This window comes from Mastomys coucha, unplaced genomic scaffold (assembly GCF_008632895.1).
Source record: "Mastomys coucha isolate ucsf_1 unplaced genomic scaffold, UCSF_Mcou_1 pScaffold21, whole genome shotgun sequence".
NCBI classification, from domain to species: domain Eukaryota; kingdom Metazoa; phylum Chordata; class Mammalia; order Rodentia; family Muridae; genus Mastomys; species Mastomys coucha.
Genome location: NW_022196904.1, coordinates 165,298,540 through 165,309,455, shown reverse-complemented (window position 1 = coordinate 165,309,455; position 10,916 = coordinate 165,298,540). Strand labels below are relative to the sequence as shown.

The window sequence follows — 10,916 nt, the reverse complement described above, 5'->3', positions numbered from 1 at the left end:
TGTGTGTGTGTGTGTGTGTGTGTGCGCGCGCGCGCGCGCGCGCGCGCGCGCTCGCCATGGAGTTAGATCTGAATTCAAGCTAGGCTCTGTCATTTACTAGCTGTGTGACCTCTGTTCAGTGCTTAAGCTCGCCGAACCTCACTTAACCTTTTAAAAGCAAAGAGGTTGTCTTCCTCCCTTCTCCCCGCTGTGAAAACCGATTTGAGATCTTTGTGACCGGAGAGTTTTTAGGGACCTATTAAAACAACCTGTCTAAACTCAGAATTGGATTGAACCTCTCTGAAAGTTGAATCCCTTTGACTGGCCATTATTAACCGGCATTTCTGCAGAGACCAAGTGCTCGAGGGTTCTTATTTCTCTGCCTGCAGCAGACAAGGGGGTTGGGGGTTGGGGAGCTGGGACTCAGAGCCCTAGGGTTACTGGAACAAACCTGCTGTGAGAATGCCAGTAGAAAGAGGGTAACAGAAGAAACAGTACAAAACAATATAAAAATATCCACCAGTCCAGCCATTCACAATTTGACAGCTGAATTCCCGGAAGGGAAGGAATTTTTTTTTTTCTGTGTTGTTACAGGAGCATAAACAAATCTTCAGAGACAAAGTTACTTTGAGAAATCCTACGATCTGACGCTTGGGTTGTAAACACAGCCCAAAGTAACTCACTTCCCCAGCTGAGGGAACTCTCAGAAGTGTCAAACACCACGGAGCCTCGGAGCGGACTCCTCTCCTGCCCTAAAGTGAATCTTCGCCTGGGCAAGTCTCTAAGCCAGAGTCCCTCTCCAGCCATGCTAAAGCGACCCAAGAGCCGGGCAGCACCAAGCTCGGGCGGTTCCCCACCCTCACTCCCAGAAAAACGCCGGCGCTGGGGGACCTGAACCTGGGGATCAGCCCTGAGTATTTAGCCAAGAGAGAAAGCAGCTCCCTTGCGTTTCTAACCATCTGGAATCGGGGGGGGGGGGGCGGGGGTTCGCTGTCACCCAATGCCAGCCACATCTGGATTCTCATGTGGTGGTCCCCAGTGCGTAGTGTCCCACATCCCAGGTGTCCCGAAGCTTACCATAGACAGGACAGCCAAGATCCACAGCATGTCTGCAGCAAGGGAAAGAAGCCCCGCAGCCAATGTGGGCAGTCTGCCGAGGCCCCACCCACCAGCTCTAGACTGCCCCTGGGTATGTACTTTGCCTGGGCCCGCCCCTGGCACGCACAAACCGCTTCACTCCTACTCTGCTCTCCTCAGAAATCGCTTTGAACAACTGTATGTCACTTTTTTTTGAGGGACCAGACACAACCTTCGTAAAGCCCCAGGGATTGCGAGGAAGTTCTGCTGGTCTACAGGGGAAATCCACTGATTCATCACTTCACTGGGGACCTATGCAGAAGGAGGCCTCAAGGAGGGCTTGATTGCATAAAAGGGCATTCCCCATCCTGGGCGCTTCCACAGTCACACCCTTAGGTCAAATGAGATCTTTTTCCTCCTGCTGTTGCTCACCCTGGAACTCTAGATTGAACTGGACTTTGATGAATTGCTGGAGACAAACAAAGACCATTTTGCCTTCACTTTCAGTATTTTGTCAGTGACTGACTGGCCTGTTGGAGCTTCTGGGGCCCCTGAATGGTAATTACCACAGAGGAGGTACACACCCTGGGATCCTGGTGAGAAGAGGTCCCTCCACAGAGCTCATAAATGATACATGGCATGACAATCGCCATACCAGAGGTAGGGATACTAGGCTGTGGGGTCCTGAGGAGGGAAATGTCCCCTTGGTTGCATTTCCCAATAGAGAATGAAGGCTAAATGACCTATGACAAATAGCACAGCAGCTAACTCAGTGACCAATCTGTAGAACCACAGAAGTTCGATATGGAGTAAGGAACTGAGGGAGGGGACAGATAGACCTTATTAGGAAAGAGGAATAAAATAGGTAGTTATGATGGGAAGATCAAGTGGGGGGGTGGGGGAAGGAAGAAGGAAGAGAATGAATGGGAATACAGGGAGAGACAGCAAAAATTCAAGGGCATTTGAGGGGTAGTGCGGAAACCTGGCAGAGACATCCTAAAGTATATGCGTACATGAAGGTGATCTATAGACAAATAATGAGGGAGACAGAGCCATAAGTGGACATCTCTTGTCACCAAATGAAGTGTCCCGGTCCTGGATGGGGTTACGACTAATTGAGTTGTTGACCTAAAGAGTTACATGGGAGTCCTCAAGCAATGCAGCCTGTTGCCAAGACTGTAGGTTGCTCTCTACAAACTGACACCCACACAACTCATCGAATATGGAGAAGTTGGGAGCAAGAAGAACGTGCCTACATAGAGTCTACATCCCCACATGCTAATATCTTCGGTCCTGGAAGATGTTCTGCATGCTGCCAAAGGAGAAAGGAAAGCATCGCCTCCTGCACCAAACCCTTTGATCTCTGATGGTTTCCCCGCCTGAAAGATAAGCTAGCTCAGATAGTGGCACAAAGTGTGTGGGAGCATCCAATCAATATTAGATTTGACTTTAGGCTCACTCCACAAGATGGAGTGATAAACCTGATGCTAACCAGAAACTTGAGACTAGATAGCTCAGGGACCTAGGGATAAAACCAAATACATATGTTCTAAAAACAAACAAACAAATAACCACACACATTGTAATAAAATGACTCCTAATACAGAGATCTATAGCCAGATAATATTCAGAGAGTGAAAGATACTGGAACACTCAGCCCTAGATGGGATGTCTCCATCAAATCCCTCCCCTCTGTGCTCAGGGAACCCCAAGGGGAGGAGTCAGGAAGAGTGTAAGAGCCAGAGGGGATGGACAACCCTAAGAAAGCAAAGCCCTGCAAGTCAACAAGATCAAAGCTCACATGACCTCACAGAGACCTAGGCATCCGCCACAGGGCCTGCACAGGTCTGCACCAGGTCCTTCGCATATCTGTATATACCGTCAAGTTTAGTGTTCTTAAGGGATTCCAGAGTGTGCAGATGAGCTCACCTCTGTTTCCTGTGCCTTCTCTTGGGCTTCTTTTTCTTCTGTTTGTTTGTTTTGTCCAATTGCAGTGTGTTAGTTCTGTTTTATCTTAGTATATTTTCTTTTCATATTATTCCTTAGAAGCCAGTTCTTTTACGAACGAGACAGAAAGAGAATATCTGGATGGGAGGGGAAGTGGGAAAGAGCTGGGGTGAGAAGAAGGAGGGGACCATAGTCAGGATATAAATCTATCAGAAAAAGAAGTCTATTTTCAATAGAAGGGAAAACCCTCGCTTGCTGTGTTGGACATTATTACTTCCTCCTTTTGTCACAGATTATTTCCTGACCAATTTTCTTTAAAAAAAAAAAAAATTCTTACACTTCTTTACTACTAGTTAATGAATGCAGCTCAGAGTCACTTTTATTTTGGAAAAGTAGATAATAGCACTTCAGTGTCATGTGAAAGTACTAGAGCAGCGATACTCATCCTTCCTAACGCTGGACCCGGACCTTTTAATACAGTTCATGCTGTGGCAACGCTCAACCGTGCCACTATCTCATTGCTACATCACAACTGCAACTTTTCTGCTATTGTGAATTGCAATGCGAATATCTGCTATGCAGGGTATCTGATATGTGAGCTTTATGGTGGATGAGCCCCCTAGGTTAAGATCCGCTCGTCTAGAAGGTAAGTTTGTTCAAGGGCAGCACCAAGAGTTTCCAGTTCCGGAAGTGGTTTCTGGACTCCACCTCTATGGGTCAGATGTGTGCAAAAATCCACTGATTGCTCAGCTCCTGTTTCTAAGGAGGCTCCATCCCATCTAAATAAGAATACACAAACACACACACACACACACTCGAGCATGCACACAGAGGGGATGGAAGAAAGAGAGACAGTGAGAGAGAGAGAGAAAGAAAGAGAGAGAGAGAGAGAGAGAGAGAGAGAGAGAGAGAGAGAACATCCTGCAGCATTTCTTCTGCAGGTGTTTTTTAAAAGTGCTCCGAATCTAGGTTGTCACACTTTCCTCTCCTTCCTGTAGGCGATCTGTTCATTCTGTTTGGCAGGTGTCACTAAACTTATACCCACCCACCCCACCCTGCCTCCTACCCCCACCCCTCCTCTCACCTCTCCCTCCTCCCCCTCCCCCAACCCCACTTTGCATCCTCTTCCTGTAGGTTGTCTCTCACTGCCACAGAGAATCGTCAGGCTGTGCCCTCCTACAACCATTCTAAAACTGAAAGGAAGGGAAGAGCAATTTGAAATGAAAAAATTCCATGCAAAAAGGAAAGAAAGGAAAAGAGAAGAGAAGAGGAAGGGAAAAGAAGGAGAAGGAAGGGGGAGTGGGGTGCAGAGCACAAGCTCTACGCAAAATCAGCCGCTCTGGGGTATAAACTTAAAGTCAGCAACTTCACTGAATCATAAGATTCATTCATAGTACTTTTTGACTTGGCAAGGTAAGTGATTATAAAATTACTTTAAAGGCACTTACGAGAAAAGGCAGACAGCCTGATTTCTATCATCCAGACCTTCACCAGAAAGTGAACGCCAACTCTTAAAGGGTGTCCTCTGACCTCCACAGGTATTAACTATGCCACACACTATACATACACACACAATAATAATAAAGCAAAAAAAAATGCTTAGAGTATCCTAATCTGTGATGTCCCATGGTCTTTAATTTGCTAGCATGTACTGCATAGTCTAAGAGGGGTGAGTATACACGCTCTACCCTGAAGTTCTTTCTTATGGATTAAGTAAACATTGACATTCTGAGGTGACTACCTTGGGTGTTCGCACTGGTTAGTTTTTGTCAGCTTGGCACAAACACAGAAACCTGGCAAGAGGGGCTTTCAGCTGAAGAGTTGCTTCCAGCAGATAGCCTGTGGGCATGTCAGTGGGAACATTTTATGGATGGCTGGTTGGCATGGGAGAGTGAGCCGTGCCACCCCTAGGCAAGTGGCTCTGAGTTGTATAGCAAAGTAAGCTAAGCAAGCCAAGGAGAGCAGGAGATGAGCAGTGTTTTTTCCTGGCTTCTGCTCCAGATTCTTGCACTGACTTCTTCGGTGACGGATGGTGATCTGGGAGATGTCATAAGTAAGATGAAATAAACTCTTTCCTCCCTAAATTGCTTCAGATAAATGTTTTATCACAGCTACAGAAGACAAACTAAGGCAGGAAGTATTTCTATAGGTTATTCTAACAGTACATTTTGAAGTCATTATCCCTTCAAGTGCAATAAACCAAACCAAACCCAAATAGTGCGTATGTGTACATATATGTGAGTGTGTGTGCAAATGTGTATCCATGCATGTCACAGAGTGTCCTCTTACTGTCTGCCTTATGCCTTTGAGACGAGTTGTGTCATTGAACCTGGAGCTTGATGTTCTGTCACCTAACCTGCCTTGGTGGCCCAGAAAGCCTGAGAAATCCTCTTATCTCTGTTCCCAGACAGATCTGGAGTTACAAGAGGAGGCCATGCCTGTCTTTTTCAGTGGGTGCTGGGGATCTAAACTCGATCAGTCATGCTTGCACATCAAACAATCTTACCCACTGAGCTTGCTCCCTAGCTCTAAGAAGTGTGCTCTTTTATATAGCTTCAGGCACACCACCAGAGGTAGCGAGTGCTGTGGAGAGTCATACTGGCTTACTCAAACCAAACCATGCAAATTAAAGTATACTTCTCCTGCAAACAGATAGCATGGCTTTCTGGGTAGATTGCATACTATACACATACATAACTGACTGTAAAAACATAATAGGTTAAAAAAAACACTTTAATTTTTCGCTACAGACAATATTTCTGTCCTTTCTGTAATGGAGCTAATATTTTAAAACATTGCTGTCAGCCAAACTTCTTTAACTAAACAGCAATAAGTTGACCTCATAGTCTCCAACTGTAGTGGACACCCATGACTTTTATTTAATCTGACACCTTTTCTCCTCCTTCCTAGTAATGAGACTTCCAGGATGGTTCTAGAAAAACTGCTCAACCCCTCTGTCCTTGACTATCTGATAGGAGCGGTTCTTTTAGTCATTGCCTTCCAGGGGATGAGAAACAGAATCGCTAGAATAGAGGATGGATGGACAGACGGATGGATGGGTGGAGAGGTGTTGGAGAAATGATAGATCTTCTGGAACTGGTTCACATGATTGCCGGGTGTGATATGCCTAGAACCTATAGTGCATGTCCCCCAGATGAAAGAACCCTAGTTCAAATCCAAAGGCAGCCCGCTGGTGGCTGGTGGGATTCCTTCTTTTCTGAATCAGGGTCAGTATTTCGCACAAAGCCTTGAGCTTCTTGGAGGATACCTACTCACATTGTTAAGGGCCATAATTTTATAAAAAGCCTATGGATTTTGTTTGAATCTCATCCAAAATAGAGTATTGCAGAAACATGAACAGTGTTTGACTAAATAGCAGGGCACCACAATCTAGTCAACGTGACAGATGATATTCACCATGACAACAAAGCTGACACCAAACCTAGAACCAGGGAGTCTTCTTGGCCAAGAAAAATAACATGTCTATCACATTCCGTTGGAATTAACCTTGGCATCGTTTGCTGGAAGCAACTGAGACACAAACCCCTTTCTCACTGGATTTGAAATGGGATGGACATATGCATGAGATGTGCTGTTGGTACAGTTGGTTGTGGGGAAAGTCCTGTGGTTTGACAGAGCAAAAAGCATAGTGCTCACACTGACAGGAAGTCACATGGACAGGCGAGGCCTGGGACTCCACCTGACTCCTGAATGATTCATCTTTAGGATTGAAACTTGACATCCCCACACTGCCTAACCCAGTCATTTCTCTGCTTTTGTAAAAGCTTAATTCTTAAAACTGAAGTTTCTTCAGGTGCCATTAAAATTTATGGTTAGTGTAAGAAATCCCTTTTTACCAAAAAGTAACTGCTTAATATTAAATAAGGAAGATTGCATAGACAGTCCCTTTACGACAGAGACTGTCCCTACAAAATAAATCTTCTGTCACTAGAGGGCATCCTTGCTTACACTGACCAAAGGGCGGATCGGATTCTCTATTGACCAATAAAAACTGTATTTAGGGGGCCACAGGAGTTCCTGTGGTGGCGGCTAGGCAGCGCAGCTCTGTGAGAGATCTGGCGTCACGTGTGTCTTCCACGCCGCGCCGCCACGATGCCCAAGACGAAGGCTAGCGTGGGTGGAGCGGCGAAGGCAGAGCTCAAGTGCTATAGTCCAAGGTGGACGCGAAGCCTAAAAAGGCCGCCTCCGGAAAGGATAAATTAGCAGACAAAGAAGTGCCCACAAAAGGGAAGAGGGGAGTGAAAAGCAAAGTGAGCAGCAAACTACAGATCTGCCTGCAGAAAAGGGAGAGACAGAGACGGAAACCGACAAGGGAGCGAGTCCAGCCTCTGAAGAAGAGAAAGAAGCCAAGTCCGACTAAGCTTCCATCACATCTGTCAATGGTCCCCGCCTCCCTTCTTGTAAAATTCAGAGGAATCTTTTTATTAACTATTTTGTAAATGCAAGTTTTTTAGTTGCTCTAGAAACATTTTTAAAAGGTGAGGGAATCCCACCTCATTCCATTTGAAAAGTGTAAATGTTTTTTTTTAAGAGGTTAAATCATTTTCTGTTTGTTTGTTTGTTTGTTTTGGTACAACCAGAAAATAGCAGGGAATTGAATTAGGAGAGGCTGTGACTGCCTCTGGGGTCACTATAACATTCCACAGAAGGGTCTAGTTTCATATCCTACAACACAAAGCATACTAAATGGCAATTTGGAGTCTCAGTCATGCATTATTCCTCAGTCTGGAATATTTTCGGTTATATCTAGTCTCGTTTGTAGTGCTACTGTTTCCTAAGGAAACCACTCCTTGTTCCTTCCCTGTCAGAACTGTGACGTCTCTGGTCATGGCAGTTTATTTTCCTAACAGTTGTGGTAACGTGCTGTGAAAGACAGCAATTTTGAGTATGTTCTGTGTGTGGCATAAAATTGTGAGTCCGTGAAACTGAGGATTATGAGCATTTGGTTATTATGGGAGATCTTAAGGAAACTTGCCAAGTTTGAGGCAGGGACAGCACTGGAATAAGTTCAACGAGAAACAGTATGTAGCTCTTCATTTGTGTACATGAACACAATGTGACTCTTCAGAGTTTGGGTACGTGAACATAATAAATATACGGCTCTTCAAAGTTTGGGTATGTGTGTTAAGAATGGGTACGTCTGTGAATCTGCTCCTCAATAAAGTCTCAGTTGTGAAAGAAAACAAAGGTACTTAGGTTCATAGACAGGGAAAAGGAAGAACTTTAACTTTGCAGGTAATCTTCAGTGAGGGTCACGCAGGCTGAAGAGACCATATTTGCAAAGTGTTTAGCATACCTGAAAGCCGGCTCCAAAGTGCAAGTCCCAACATAGCTTTACAAGTCAAACTATGTAAAGATAAATTGGCTGGATTCTGGTGTTCTTTCCTGAGCTTCCTTATGTACAAGCATGTTCACGCGCCTGAACGGACAGCACTGCTCAAAGAAAAGTGCCCTAGAGTGAGCCTGATGGATGAGCAGAGCCTGAGGGATGAGGGCTGAATGCCCAGCTCCTGAGATGTGGAAGAAGACTTTCAATTTTCCAAATTCTCCCACCATGAAAACCGGGACACCAGTATCCCTGTGATCCAATAACATGGAAATGACAACATCAAATGCATTCAGAAACTGAGATGCGGATAGATAGGCAGGGATGTGGTGGGAAGGGGCTGCAGCAGACAGGTGGGGAAAGTAGCTTATCTGCAGACCCAAACTTCAATACCCAGGTGAGCATCCTGCCCCTGCCATTTCTGTATATGAGGCTACACTAAACACAGAGACGTTCTAGGACTCCATGCATGTACTGGCACACAGAGGGATGAGGAGTATTGTCTTCGGGAGTGCTCGCCTGGTGTTGATGGGGTTTAGTCTCGAGTAGTCTCTACTTAAGACATGATCATCTTGTGCCATCTCTGTGCTTTACATTGGGAAAGATTGGCTGATGGACTATAAATTACTCAGCATAGGCCACCCCACTTCTGGGTAAGTATCCAAAGCATATGGCCGACTGATAAGAGCACCATCTTTCTGTAATCATCAGGATGCCTGGCTAAAAAGGACAACTGGCCACCTGATGACAAAATGGAAAGCTTAAGGTCACCTATTTCTTCTTCTTTCCTTTTAGATTTACTTATTCAATGTGCATGAGTGTTTTGCCTACACATATGTGTGCTCCACACAATTGACTACTGTACATATTAAAGACATGTTTCAGTAAAGTGTATTTTTAAGCATCAACTTACTTGTTTCTCCCAATCGCTTTATTCTTGAAATAAGACATCACGTGATAGTCGAAAATGGAAAAATCAACATTCCTTGCCAAAAATAGAAAGTATCTACAAAAGTAAATGCGAAGTAAAATATTTGCCTGCATACCATTAAAATTGTTTTCCAAATCACCACTTATTGGTAAGACACTGTCCCTCTGGAAGGGTTGATATGAGGCGTAGTTCATACTCTCAGCTTTATCCTGTGGACTATCCCCAAATGACAAACTAAGACTACCAAAGTTGGCCTAGGGGCCTGGAAGAGAGGTGAGGTGAGACAAACTGCTGGGGCAGTGAGGTGTGGGTGGGTGAGGGGGAGTGAGAGAGTTGATCTCTAATAGCCCATGCAGTTCCAGAGGAGCGGAATAGGTACCCTCTGCCTGCACAGCCTTTCCCTGTCAGCAGATGCTGAAGGGAAGCCAGAGAGAGACAATGGAGGACAAGAAGGGAAGACAGTAGTGAGTCCTCTGGAGTTAAGAAGATACCATGGACTTAGAGTCGGGAGAAAGGACGAGAGAGCCCAGAACCAGGTCAGAGTGTAGGGCTCTTGAGTCAAAGCAGAGGCAGGTGTATGAATGGTTTTCTGCAGTAGGGAGCGTTAATCACTTATAGAGAGAGTGGGATGGCTACGTGGTGCACAGGAGCAAGGAGAAAGAAGCTGGAAGGTTTGGCTTGTTAGACTGTGAATGCCCCTGCTCATGGGAACGTTTCCTTCCTCTGAGGACAGACCGAAGGGACTTGTGTTCTAATTCAATAATCGCACTAGCTGAGCATAGTATTTAACCTTCTCCCACCAAGTTTTTACCCTCAGTCAATGGATGCCTGTTAAATACTAATGATTTGATGATGGTTTACCTTGTATGCTGACGTTTCATTATGGTTTCACAAATGGCTTTCTCAAGACCATGGACTTCACAAACATTTTTTCTAGGTTACATACAGTCATCAACACTGGTGCACTGTGTATATCTGGAATACCCCATCCTCTAGCTCAGGGAGCGTATGATGATTACCTTTGCTGTTCTACTATTATTTCATTTTACTTTTCTATTCCTGTTTTAAGCTTCAGAAAATAGCTGTCTTAATCTCAACTGTATTGACATCACAGCCTACAGCAGACTAATTCATTCATAGACAAAGGGAATTTACTTCACACAGTACTAAAAGCTGGGCGTCTAAGGTCGAGGGCCTCATCTGGTGAGCAGCTCCTGGCCACTTCATAACATTGAGAGGCATCCTGAGGTGAGAAAGCAGCAGCATGCAGGCTTCAGTTTCTCTTCTTATAAAGGCATCAGCACAATCCCCAAGGCTTCAGTCCCCATGATCACATCTGACTCTAAATACTTCCCTAAGACCCTAACTCCAAACAATCATAGACATTTACATTTGCAGTTTCTTTTTTTTCCAATGGATCTTTGGGGACTCATTCCATAGCAAGAACCAAAAAGAATCATTGAGTCAGGGTTTTTATTCCCACTAGAGTCTGTTGTTTCCTCTCATTAGATCTGAAGATGAAATCATCAATTTTAATCTCAATTTCTGTCTCTCTGTCTCTCTGTGTCTATTTCCTCCCTCCCTCTCTTTCTCTCTCTCTCTCTCTCTCTCTCTTTCTCTCTCTCTCTCTCTCTC

General features: G+C 45.0%; 1 protein-coding gene across 1 annotated transcript in view; it reads right to left on the bottom strand.

Annotated features, from left to right (window-relative positions):
* The window catches only part of Fas (Fas cell surface death receptor), a 33,969-nt gene extending 32,688 nt beyond the window's left edge, over nt 1–1,281 (bottom strand). Inside the window, exon 1 of the mRNA XM_031390135.1 lies at nt 1,057–1,281. Coding sequence (XP_031245995.1) covers nt 1,057–1,086 — 30 coding nt within the window. The 5' untranslated portion in view covers nt 1,087–1,281. The remainder of the gene's footprint in view (nt 1–1,056) is intronic.
* Between the last annotated feature and the right edge of the window lie 9,635 nt (nt 1,282–10,916).